Source organism: Lycorma delicatula, chromosome 1 (genome assembly GCF_047948215.1).
Source record: "Lycorma delicatula isolate Av1 chromosome 1, ASM4794821v1, whole genome shotgun sequence".
NCBI classification, from domain to species: domain Eukaryota; kingdom Metazoa; phylum Arthropoda; class Insecta; order Hemiptera; family Fulgoridae; genus Lycorma; species Lycorma delicatula.
Window position 1 is genome coordinate 123,326,223 of NC_134455.1, and position 14,357 is coordinate 123,340,579.

Genomic DNA, 14,357 nt, shown 5'->3' on the forward strand with positions numbered 1-14,357 from the left:
AAAGAAAAAATAGAAGAAAAGGTGGTTTTGTCCGTTGACAATGCATCATGTCTACAGCAGAAAAACAACTGTGATCTGGTAATGTCTGTCAAATTTCTGCTCACAAATGTAAGTGCTCTCATACAACCACTCAACCAAGGAGATCTTTGAATCTTTGTAAAGGCAATATAGAAAAAGATTGTTAACTTCAGTGTTTTAACAATAAGCAGCTGCTGATGAACATTTAATTTATACAGAAATTCTTAAAAAATTCAAAGTAAGAAAAGTTTTTATTTTTGTGCCACAGCTTGAGATTGATAAGATGATTGAAAAGCTGGAAAACTGTTTGGCCAGGTGTCTCCCCAATGATGGAATCATGCACTGCATCAAATTTCATTGATAAAATTACCAAAATTTACAATAACTTTGTTCAAAAATTGGACAGCTGTTCAGCAGTAACTGATGAAGTCATCGTTCCACAGGTAACATGTAGTAACAACATTGGATATGAAATCTTGATTGAAGACAACTTTGTGTAGACTTGTTTGGTGTCACCTTCTTTGTAGGTTAGCCAAGATGATAGCTCGGATGAAGAAATTGAAGACATAACTTGTCCAAATCATTCTCAAGCTGTGGAAATGCTGGAGCACTTAGTTGCCCACTTAGAGAGACAAGAAGACAAGTCATCTAACAAACATTTAAATTACAATGTTTGTTACATCTTGCAGCTTGGAAGTGCTTATCAATATTGAAACAGAAAAACATTCATCATTTTTTAAATTGAACTTTTTTAAAAATATATTGATTACAGTAAGTAATTCTTTTAAATATATTTTTTGAACATTTCAGTAAAGTTTTTTGATTTTAGTGTTCTTTGTGATTTGTATTATTCAATTACTGTACTGTACCACTTGATCCATAACGTTAAACTTTTAAATTACGAAAGTAGAAACAAATTTATGTTTGACTGCAGTAATTTTAGCTAAATGTAGCTAGTAAATTATTAAATAATAATTATTAAGAAGAAACAAATTTTTAGAAATAAAAGCTGGAAACTTGAATTATTTAAATCCTTAATTCTGTAATAATTATGATATGAATATAATTATTATAGGGATTATTAAATAATAATTCCTATAATTTTAACAATATAGTTACTTAAAATATATGTTATTTGTTAATTGTTGTTATTCTATACTATAGTAAGAAAGATTTTGTCAGTTGTTCGAATATTGCAATTGTAAACAATGCCCATCTTGAACCAACAAATGTCCTCTGGATAATCCAGACTGGGTGCAGTACCATCAACTCCCAGTCAGTGTGAGTTTACTGTACCACAGTGCCAGTTTTTTTTTTTGTAAGTAGCAATTATTTAATAAGCCTGCACAAAGTGATTTTCAATCATGAAGTTTGTAATTAAATTGAGTATTTATTTTGGTAATGAATTTATAGAAGTTGTAACATTAATTTGTTAAGCTTGTAAATTAAATTAATTATAACAATTATTTTAATTATGAATATATATATATTCATATTCATATTTTGTAGCATAGTAATTTCTGCTTATAAATTTATACAAAATAAAATTGCATTGAAAGTAAAAATCTATAGTTGCATCAGAAAAATGAGTTATATTCAAAATTTCCATTAACTGAATTACTATTGGTTTAAATGGTAACAGGTGTTCTGTTGTAATAATGAGGTTTCTTATGTAATAATACTAAGTGTCTCTCTGTGTTTATTTTTATTCATAAAAATTGCCAGCCTGCAATTATTGATTTTTAAATAAATTATAAAGGAATTGTCCTTTATTGTAAATCTTTACAGTTGCCTTCAAGTTTCATATTTCCTTATTGTTACCATATAACAAATACTCCTCTTTATCCTAAAAATTTTAAAACTTCCACATTTTATTAACATTGTTCTGAAACTCTGTTAAGCATTGTATATTGGAGATGATCAGTCCATGATGTGTTACTAATCATCAATTTATTGTCACCAGGTTTAGATATAATCTTAGATTACAGGTAATTACAAGTGTTTGAATTTTTTTTTTGTAAATTTAATCTACTTGATCATTAAAAGAGAGGTTCTGATCAGTTGTTATTGTAATACAAAAAGAATTAATTTTGTCTAAAATACTTTTATTAATGTGTATTGTGAAGATGTTCAAAGAAAATACGAGAGATTCTAGAAGTTTAATGACTTCCTTTTAGATTTGAGGTCTGTTTCTGTAGATGAGAAATGTTTTTCTGCAGACCATCTCACTTGTTTGTGATGTTAAACATGTCAATAAAACAGTTAATAATTAGTCTCTGAAAGACTTAAGTTGCATAAATTCTACAAATGATTGAATAGTGGGATAAATAGTTCTTCAGTATGGGAATAAAATTAATTTCTCATGTTTTAATTAATTAACTTGCTCTGAATTCAGGAAATAAAAATAAAATATTTGACTTATTCAATAAAAATTTATTCCTGTTACGTATATTATTCATTTGTTTGTGTATATCATTCTTTCTACATTATTAGTTTGTCTACTTTAACATTTTGATTTTTTTTACACAACCTTGTATAGAATGTATGTAAAAGATGTTTCCTTTAAAAATAAGGTACATATAAAAAGCTCTTTAATTTCAGATGTTTGCTACAAACTAGTTGATGTTCTACTCCAGTTCATAACTTAAACATTATGTTCTTTATAAATAGCATATAAGTTGTATTCACTTGAAGGATAATAAAATACATTGGTTGAATTATGTTAAATTCTTTTGATAAATTTTAGATATAGGTGAATTTTTTAGCAAGTTAGTTTATATTTGTTGCATTTCTTATCATATAAATTTCAGCTTGTATGCGAGGAAATAATATGAAAATTGGTTAAGCGTGTGAAAAGTTTTTCAAAAATTATAAACCTACTGACTTAATAAAAATATTATTTATATATATTAATAATACAATAATTATTAATTTATTGTATTATGCAATATAATTGAATGTATTAAAATTATATTGCGCAAATACAATAAAAAGAAACTGAGCATAACACTGCTCAGTTTTTGTGAAAATTTTATATTTTTGTATATTACTAATTCCACTAAAAATTATTAACATTATGAACTAAATAGTTTGTTTATTTCTCCAGAAAACCTATATTTCTTTTCAGTTGTGAAAAAAGCTATTTATTTAGTTCATAATGTTAATAATTTTAAGTGGAATTAGTAATATATGAAAATATAACATTTATTTTTGATAGAAATTTTGAACTATAAAATAACACTATTGTGTTTGCATGACTTTTATGAGTGATATAACTTAGTAGCATGTAAGGCAGTGCTTCTTAACCTGTGAGGTGTATTCCCCAAGGGGAGGTGTGATAACACTAAATAGGGGAGTGCGAGCATATCACAAAGAAGATATTAAAAAAGTTTATTAATTTACTGAAAGGAAAGCAGAACAATACATTCTGGCATAGTAAATATTAAATACACATTTATAACCAGGATTGCATCAGTATTGCACAATGTATTTAATAATTAACTTATCAATACTAAATTAAAAATAAGTTTAATAATTATTAGTGACTCCCTTGGGCCTGTCTTGCAGAGCAAAGATTTTCGAAAGAAGTTTTAACATTAGAAATAGACACCCTAAGCTCTTTTTCTATATTTAGCTGAGATCTATATTTTGTCTTCAAAGCAGCCACCATAGAAAATCTGGTTTTGCAAAGGTAGGATGTTGAAAATGGTAATAGTATATCATTCTAATGCTCTTGTTTGCAATGAAGAAAACTCATCATCCACTTCTGTCAAAAATTCAGAGTGATTTATTACTAAATTGTCTTTTGATTTCGCCACTTGTCATGAAGTCTATGAAGATTTCTTCTTCAGTAGTTGAGAGCCCTTCAGGAATATTTTGAAATGGACTCCTAACCCACTTGTAACTTGCTACCAAGTCGTCGTCAGCAAGAAAATACTTTTTAAAATTCTTTGCCAGTATGGCTAAATGATTTTCAATGGTTACAAAACAACTTTCACATGCTATTCTTCTGCCTTGTAAGTTTTAACACATTCATCCACATTTGCAAACATTTCTAGGTTTTTTCTTTAATTTTCTGCTCTACAATTTCAATTTTCTATAAAAAGCATTAACTTTATTACTTGTATCCAACATATATGCATTTGCTCCATGGAGTTGAAAGTTCAAGATATCTAACTTCTGGAATATGTTGGCCAAGCAGCTCAATTCCATCACAAATATACCGTCTCGAAACTTATTGGCTTCTGGTCAGTTTCCTCTTCTAGAAAAATGGTGATTTCATCCGTTAAACAATAGTAAACATCTCTTAAAATAGTAATGCTGAATGTACTGCACCCAACTGCCATTTACCAACTCCAGAAGAGAGAATGAACTGAAAGTGAATTGCAGGTAATGCAGAGTTACTTCTGATATCGTTATCGTGATGTGCTACTCTGCAAGGACAGCCATGAGGTTGGCAAGTTACTGTCCAAGAGAGTCTTCAGAGCAGAGTGTTAGGTCCTTTATTTCGGGTGGAAGAGTTTCATTCTCTGCTGCAGCTGAAGTTGCCCAATGGTTGTTGCATTGTGGCTTATGCTGACAATGTGCCCCTGCTGGTTGAGAGATGCTAACGGAGGGAGGTAGAACTCTAAGCCACTCAAGCTTCCAGAATGGTTTAGCATTCTTACATTCATCAACGTAAGATGACGTTCAGCCTGGAGAAGATGGCGATGATGCTCCTCAAAGGCCAGCATATCAAATATGTTCAGGTTCAAAACTACTTCAGGAGGTTTCTTGATAAGAAACTGCAATTTAAGAAGCACCTTCAGTACATTGCAGAGAAGGCCTGTAGTGCCTTCTTTGGTGTTTGACATGTGGTCAATCCTGATTGGGGTCTTAACTTTAAGACCATGAGCATCATGTACAAAGGTGTGTGCAAGGCTATTATGCTGTATGTGGCGCCTGTTTAGGCAAATAAAAAAAAAAAGCTATCGGGGCATTATTGAGGGCTCAATGCTTTGTACTGTTAACGGTAACAGGTGGTTCCTTACTATTTCACGGGAGGCAATGTTGGTTATTGCAGGTGTTAAACTGATAGATTTGATTGTGTCTGAGAAGCAACAGTGTTGTGTTCCTAAGAAGTCCGATGAGTTGACTTTAGATAAAATTCTAGAGATTGAACAACATAGCGGCCTTGTGGCAAGCAAGATTCTGGTGTTGTCAAGCAGCGATTCGGTGTTGCCAAGTATCAATAAATTTACTTATTCTTGGTAATTTGTAAGGTTTGTAATTAAGGTCACATTGTAGCTGTAGCGTCAAAATAGATTATTATTATTATTATTATTATTGTATATATTGTTGTTTTATGAGAGGTGTGGGTGCGATGAAAATTATGATTGAAGATTGTGTCGTAAATACTGAAAGGTTGAGAAACATTGATATAAGGTATAATACATTAAACTTATTGAAATATAAATGTAAGTTTTTGTCAGTTTCTTAAATCTAGTTTTTAGGTTCAGATGAAACAGATCACCGCCATGAAAATACATACCCAATACAGTTTTCATTTGTTAAATGTTTCTTAAATGTCCACTAGTATAAAAATATAATAATTTCTTTTTATTGATATTATTGCAGAAGATGTTTCAAGAAGTTGTTCAGCTTTACTTTACTTTAATGATGATGATTTTGATAATTTAGCTTTAACTTTACAAACATTAATGAAACAAACTTTAAAAACAGTACAAGAAATAAGGACAACTGTTTGGCCTCCACAGGTATTGTTTATTGCTCATAATATTGTTATATTACTACTATTGTTATTATAAGGAGGTTATTATTTCTAAGTTCAAGACTGTTATGGCATTTTTCACATGTTTAAAAATTCATGATCATCCATCATCACTGTTGTTTCATAAGTAAACAAATTAATCAGACATGGAAATGAGATTGTTACCCTTTAACTCATGATAGGTATCTCAATAAAGATGCATTTTGATGTAAAGTTTACTCAGAGACAAATTAAAGTGCTTCAGTAATGCTATAAAAAGATTTAAAACTTCCCTCACAATCTTCCGACTCTCTCAAATGAAAAAATAATAATAATTTAAATATTCAGATTTTTATTTTTTGACATTTTAACGTAAATGTACATATTATAAACTCTTGTGTAAAAGCCAGATTGTGTGTAGGCCTCCTCTTGGACCCAGGAAAAAGAGTATGATTGAAATTCTTTCATTCTTTTAATAATTGTGAGTATTATCAGATTTTATGAAAACTGAACAGAAGAGTTTACCCACCTTGGGACTACTATCTCAACCCAGAAGAAATTTGATAAAAACTTTACATAATAATTTTTTAAATACTATTAATAGTGGCATAATAAATATGTTTTTTTTTTTTTTTAATTTCCCACACTTACTCCCAAACTAAAGATGGATATAAATGTTTGAGGTTTAATTTTTTTTATATATTTGTTACTACACATACTTAATATGGTTATAGCTACTCATGACATTGACAAATTTTATAGCATGTAGATAATACCTGATCAGGATTGAAACTGACATCCTTCTCAATGAAATCAGAGATGCTAACATTCCTTCATAGAGATCTGTTTACATTTTGAATAGTTAAATAAGGAATATGTATAAGAGGGGGAGGAATATGTATTGTAATTTTTCTGAAATTCCATTTCTCAGTGAAATGGAATTTCAGACAAATTACAATGATAAATCATGTATCGACTCATAATTATTGTTGAGGTGGACTTTTATTTCACTTGTTCATTATATAAAAGTTTTATTACAAATGATTCGATCAAATAAACATCACAGTTTATAATTATTGTTTAAAGGTGATTTTTTCTTTTAATAAGAATTTGAACAAATGAAAAATTGCCAAAAATTCTAGACTTGTTTAACTCTTTCTTTTTCTCAAATGATTATCTTCATTACTATTAAAATACAAATTTTGAATAGGTTGTGAGAAAAGGGACTTAAATCCAATCAAGAAAGTTACTCAGCCATGTTGCTAGATAACAGTTATAATGATAAAAAAAGTTTTTTTTTTTGTTTATCATAATGATAAAAAAGACCAAATTTTTAAGGTTTTTAGTGTTGCTGAAATTCATCACCAGAACAATAAAAGCTCTATCATCTAAGTTAAAAGCTACTTATTGTTAGTAAGTTTTGCCTGATTTGTTATATTAACTGTATAACCATTTAAATCATAAATTTCTGTTCATACTTCTTCGGAATAGCCATTTTTATAGATTTTCTCCTGAAATTTCTCTTAATTTTTTGCTGTTGTGTAATTTTCATTTACATCATTCTTCATGTAGAAGGCTACAGGAAATTGCAAAATTCTCATCAATAAAGTTGTAACGTATTTAAAGATTGAAAATTGGAAGAAAATTAGTTGAAAATATGCAATTTAATACTGAATCAGGATAAATTGTACTGTAAGGAGATTTTGTTTAACAAAAAAATATGTAACAGGGCAGAAAGATATAATTTTATCTTTATTAACCTTACAATGTAATATTTACTTTTTTTTTAACTATTAAAGAAAAAATGAAATATTTAAAAAAAAATATTTATATAGTATAGAAGTATGAAACTGTTAACAAATTAATATAAAATAGATACTAAATAATTACTTCCCACAAAAAATAAATTGTACTGTTTGTTTTTATACTTTTTTGTTTTTAGTGTGTTTTCATTACAATTAATCACTTATAAAAGAGGTTTATAAAGCAGCTTCACGTTCTGTCTTATTAATTTTGTAATGCTTTTATATTTAGTTATTTATAACTTCATTTATTATATTTTTAGAATTATATTTTTAGTTGTTTTTAGTATTCAGTTTGATTGTTTTTCTTTTTTCAGCCTAATGAAAATGACATCACCACAGCTAATGAACTACAAGGTTAGTACTTTAGAAATTCATAATAATCCTAATTTGTTATGCTTGTGATAATTTTAATGCTAACTAGCTAGTTGGTGAAGCGTTATAATTTAGCTGGTCTTGGTTCAATTCTTGGCAAATTCTAGCATCTTTTAACTTAAGTTAGAAAAAATATAGTTATAATAGGTTAACAAGATTAAAATAATAAAAAATTAAGAATATAAACGTAGGCAGAACCCAATGTAGAAATGCATTAATAAAATTTACATAGAATTTTTCATTTTACAAATTTATTAAGCCATTTTTCTTTCACATAATCACAGAGAAAGCAATAATAAATTGAGCAAACTTATTTTGTGTTAAATATAATTTTAATAACTGTTCAATTACAAGCTTGTGTAATAAAATTATGATAACAGCAGTATTATATCTCATTATAGAAATTTACCCAATGTTATTTGCAGGGTTAAGATAAAAGATTTTTATGCCTTATTAATCCTGCCATTTTGGAATTAAACTCTCACAAAATCATTCAGTGGAAATTTGATTGATTGCTTTTATAGCGTAGTTTAATATTTCAGCTTGTAACATATTCTATGTGGTGTTTCATACAGAATTGTTTGATTTATAAATAATAGACCACATGACTACTACATTTCATAATAAAACAATATAATGAAACTTTCGTAATTTTAATGTTATATCAGTTTCTTACAGTTATATCCTTTTTTTTAATACATTTTTGGAAGTGTACTAATTATTACTGGTTTTTGTTGTTTTTTTTCAGATGCTCAGTTAAAATTTCCTCCCAGTTCATGCATTAAACCTTCATGGAGTTCAAAAGCTCTGGATATAAATTAACTTAATAATTTGTTGCTACAAAATAGTAATTTATTCTAAGTTGCTTGTGTAAATATATGTTTTGATTTGTAAATAAATGATGTTAGAGTACATGGTTGTGTCTATAATTTCCAGGTATCTAATTGTAAATCTCTTAACATGATTTTATAATTTCTTTCAATTTTTAATAATTAAATAAACAGTTACGTCAGCTTAATTTCTAGATCATGACTGGTTTACTGAAAGTTTCACATTTGGGCTTGGCTTTTTTCAACATTGGTTATCATAAAGGCATTGGTTTTTCATAAAGGTTATCTAGAAATAATCAGTTATAACAAATTAATTCAATAAAGATTCATCCATTTACAAGATCATGTTGTCAGTGAGAAATATTTTATTCTCTATTCCTTCAGCTAACAATTACAGGAAAAATACAAGTTCATCCAAAGTAAAACATCCAATGCTGACTGACAGCTTGTCTGTATGCTGCAATAAAATTACCGGTGAAAGAAGCTGAACAGATAGCTTTGGGAGATGATTCCCTAACTTTTTGGAACAAAATGCAGAGGGCTGATCATTCATCCTTCCTCTTTACTGATTCTTTTATCCTTTCAGAAACTGATGCCATGGAAATGAGATAGCTACTATATTGAGTTAACATGCAAGATTAGGAAAATTAGCTGTTCCATAGTAGAATTAGTTGGAGTGATAACTGTCTGTGTCTGACTTGGAACTCCATTTCTTACCCAGTGATTGCACAAAGGGCTCAATAACTGGTTAAGGTATTTAATGGATAACATCAGACCTAACCATCCTTCAATTATATTAAACAAAAAAAAACAATCATTTAGTTATACTAGGTTAGAGATTTGAGTGTAATTAAAAGTTAATCTAAAGACCAATTTTTTAATATTTCCTCTATTTGAACTAGTTTAACTGGTTTCTCAAATCATTTAAAACTCATTCAATCATTGAGCTTATTAATGTTTCATAGCTTATCCCATTTTTCCTTTATGATAATTTGAATAGTAAAGAAATGGCAGAAAATGTATATAAGCTCTCTTATAAATATTCTACATAAATCTATTTACAATTGGATTATTCATCTTGGAAATAAGGGTTTTCCGTATAATATTGAATCAATAGATCAATTAATGAACTATATAATTATCTTTTGAAAGATTTATGATATTCTTGCTGTAAGATTAAAATGTTGCATGTTAAACCATTTTTTGATACGCTTCAATCAGTGACTTATTTCAGGAAGATTTTAACTTCAGATATCTTTTTTAGCGTGTTTATGCCTTAACTAATCTTAAATATTTAATTATGGCTTAATAAAATTTTGATAAACCCTTAGTTATTGGAATTAGTTTTATCTAATGAGCCTTAAATTATAATTTAAATTAGTTATAAACCTAATGAGTCTACAATATTAATCTTTTTTCTGTAATAGGAAATTCAAAAATATTCGCAGATCAAAGTTTGCAACATTGCATGGCGTATTTTACTTTTACATTTCTATAAAATAAAATATATAACTAAATGCAAATTGGTTACAGTAGATTATTGTTTTTATAAAATAATTTCTGCCAGAGTTAGAATATAATCATTACTTTATCGTACTTGAGTAAGTGATAGTTTGCACAAATAAAAGTAACTTAATAGTGTCCAAATACCTCCCAATACTAGTAAAAATAAAACTGACTTAGTAAAATCTATAACAAATCTACATTACAGTATGCACATGACATGGTTTTCTTAGACAAGTAACTATCGATGAAGTGACACATCGTCTGCAAGTTAGTTACGGTTGTGCTTACGCAATCATCAACAACTGACTTGGTTTTCATAAAGTCTGTGGAAGATAGGTCCCAAAACAACTCGCACAGTTGCATAAAAAGACGCACTTGGACGTCTACCAAAAACATTTGGATCACTATGGTAACAAACGGGACATCTTCTTAGACAGAATCATCACTGGTGACGAAACATGGATCCATCATTGCGATCCGGAGAGTAAACGGCAGAGTATGGAATAGAATCATCCAAATTCGCCCTGCAAAAAAATTTCAAGACCCACCCAACCTCAGGAAAATTGATGCTTACGGTTTTTTTGAACTCACAAGGCCCAGTACTGAAATATTATGAGGAAAGGGGCATGACAACAAACAATGCGCGTTACAGTGAGATGCTTACTGCCAAGCTGAAGCCTGCAATTTGAAGCAAATGCCGAGAACTGCTGTTGTTGCACGACAGTGCCCGTCCACATACTGCTGCCCACACAGCTGAAACGCTCCAGAAACTCAACTTTGAAGTACTGGCTTATCCTCTGTATAGTCCTGATCTTGCCCCTTCTGACTACCACTTGTTTGGTCCACTCAAAGAGGCATTAAGGGGCCGTCGATTTACCTTGGACGAAACAGTGAAAGAAGCGGTGCATTCCTGGCTCGCAGCTCACCCGAAAACCTTCTTTTATGAGAGCATCAGGAATCTTGTGCAATGATGGGCCAAGTACGTTGAAATGCATGCAGATTATGTTGAAAAATGATGTACATGTAAGTTTCCTATTTGTATTGCAATAAAATGTATAACTTCATTGCGGTTTATAATTGACTTACCCTCGTATACCCTGAGATCAGCTTATATTCGGTCTGTTCTAGTACCTCTTGCTATTACACTCAGAACTACATATGCCCCAAAAACATCTCCTATGGCAGCATGTCCAGACTTGCCCACTTGCCACAGTCCCGGGGAAACCATCCTTCTGTTCAGTTCCAACACGCTCAAGATGTCAACTCCGCTCGCCGGTGCTGCAGCCCAAACTAAATCATGGGCAGCCACACACCTGTTCGTATTGATTTGGAGGCACTTCATCGGATGGCTGCCCATCCGATAACCGCTCTCATTACACACCAGACGCGTTTAATATGTTCCCTGCAATTCGCCTACTTTTGTCCCTCTGCTCTGCAGTTAAAGCAGCATCGACTGCGGTCCGCGCCATTACAGATCGAGGAGTCATGACCCGTCCCCCAGCACCTGTAGCAGCCCTCATTAGATTCCCTGAGTTGGGTCCGGCAGAACACCCAACCGACCTTAATTATATTTTCGATCAACTTCCTGGAAGTGATGACTGTGGCTTTCAAAGTCTCACCGAACGCCGATCTCACAGAAGTGACACTAAACTCAACCACGTCACTAATGATCGGGATTGCTTGCCCAACCTCATCCACTGTCGTCCCAGCCTCCATATCTTTTATATGGACTATTACCCTGTGGCCTCCCCTCGACCACAGATCTACTTGTAGTTCCCCTGACTTGTTGCATATCACAGTTTTAAGCTCCTCAGCTTTTTGGGAACCATTCACCCATAATTGTAGTTCATCTTTAGGGCTCTTTCTGATAGACAGGATATCCCCAGCCTCCTCCATGGAGACAGTTTCTTTCACTGTTTTAAATAGGCCCACATAGAATTTCCCTGCTGACTTAATTATTATGGTGCCACTGTCCTTCACCGTTGGCGATTATTTAAGCACACCTTGTTTCTGTGTCTCATGACTAACCTCCGCACCGGGTGGAGCATATACACTGACCTCATCTTCCACACCATTATAGAGGTAACTCAGATTTATTTTCCTGTTGGTCTCCCCTAATCGACCAGCCGGGATAACATAGGTAATTCTTTTGCCTTACTTAACTAACAATCCTCCTCAAGGCCACCAGGACATCAGTCAGCACCTCTCCTCTGCGTTCTCGCTGAGATAGTGTATAGTGTACTTATTTTTTATGAAATCGGAGACACCAACTGCTAACATTGACAAATTTTCCTTCGTGATTACCCCAGGTTTAATGACATTACTTAATATCGCCCTCCGTCTGGAAATAATGGACCACCATAAATTTGAGAAAAGACGCCTTATAAAGATCCTTAATCTAATCCTATACACTTCCCACTTAGTCACGGATACGCCTGGCACAGTCCTTCAACTCCTGGTTTCTTCGGAGCCTACCAACAAGACTGCAAAAACTCGAATTTGCTCCATTAATCGTTCCAAGTCAGAACCATCGGACACGTCGCTATCTGTGCCAGATTCCACCTCTTCAACCTTCCATTTTAATGACATTGACTGTACGTCCATCTCTTCTGTAGCAGCTGCGTCCTCCTTCGGAGTCGCTGGAGGCAGGCTCATCCTCCGAAGTGTCCACCTGCCTGATGATAACCCTCGTGCCGCCAGATGTACAGGACCTCAGATTCCTTGTCCTCTCGGGTTCAACCAGCGCCGCCCTCTTCACTTCCTTTTTATCGGTCCTGTTGTTCGGTAGAGACATTTCTGACATGTAATATAATAATGATATAGAAATTATAATAATCAATAGTTATAATTATCAAATAATAATCAATTATCATAATAGAAATTAAATTCTATTATGACGTCAGTAAATCTAGCTTATTTAAACTAGCTACTAACCGAAGCTATCACGGATGACACTCTTAATACCACCAAAATATGGAAAATAGAATTAATAATTAATTCTATTTTCTCACCATATAAGATAAGACAACACTACCTTATTTAAATGCTGTTTATAAATTTCAAACGCAAACAATGTTACCAATAGATAACAACCACCGTTGTCCTTCAAAGTCGTATGAACTAATCCACCGGTGCAAGCACGCAAGGCTAGCAACAGGAGACTATAGCTCTTATTACCAAAAATAATATTAATAAAATCGATATAAAAAATCCGTTTTTAACAAATAACTCATCGGTTATTAAAAAAACACTTCTGACAAACCAATCACAATATCCGTCGTACAATCCAGTAAGAAAAAGCCAATAAACCAATCAAAAATACGAAAAAATGCAGAGCGATAAAAACACAACCTCACACAGCACAGTCCAATTCACTTCTAGTCGCAATAACCTGACACGTTTTCGTTCAGTGTCCCTAACTTCATTATACACTAATGAATATCAGAGACATGAGTTATATATATATAAAAATAATATCGGTAGAAGATGAAGATTCGGTTGCGAATTAAACGATCCCTTTACATTCAACGAGTTTTTGCACGCATTAAAAAGCTCATGCGACATCTTCCCTGAATCTGACAACATTCGTCTCATTATGATGGTCTTACACCGTCCCATCTTGGCAATACACCTACTGTGTATTTTTAATGGTTTGTTCTTCCAACCGTCTGGTCGGAAGTCATTGTTGTTCTTCGAACTTTAGAATAAAGTGCTACATTAAAAAAAGTAACTTATTTATTAATAGGATGGACACATTAAAAGTAAAGCAAGTTCTGAAATGGTTTGATTTTTGACTATAAAACTTATTTCTCTGTTAATTTGTGTAAAAAAATCTGGGAAACAATTAAAATTGTTAAAAATCTGTCGTGTTTGCTTTTCGTAACACCTGGTAGAGATCTTAAATCTATTAGAGATAAAGCATACTCTTCAGACTACTGCCCGATCTCCTGACAAGCATTTTGTGCAAAGTTATGGAGAAAATGGTCAACTGCAGGCTTACATGGTATTTAGAGAAACATGCCCCGATATCTCCAGAACAGTGTGATTTTCGCCAAGGACGAAGTCCTCAGTCCTTCC

At 31.8% G+C, this 14,357-nt stretch overlaps 1 protein-coding gene across 1 annotated transcript in view; it reads left to right on the forward strand.

The window, feature by feature from the left end:
* The window catches only part of LOC142321818 (elongator complex protein 1-like), a 101,319-nt gene extending 92,463 nt beyond the window's left edge, over positions 1 to 8,856 (forward strand). The window contains exons 16-18 of the mRNA XM_075360245.1: positions 5,635 to 5,774; positions 7,887 to 7,926; positions 8,693 to 8,856. Of these exons, the coding sequence (XP_075216360.1) occupies positions 5,635 to 5,774; positions 7,887 to 7,926; positions 8,693 to 8,766 (254 nt within the window). The 3' untranslated portion in view covers positions 8,767 to 8,856. The remainder of the gene's footprint in view (positions 1 to 5,634; positions 5,775 to 7,886; positions 7,927 to 8,692) is intronic.
* Positions 8,857 to 14,357: the final 5,501 nt, after the last annotated feature.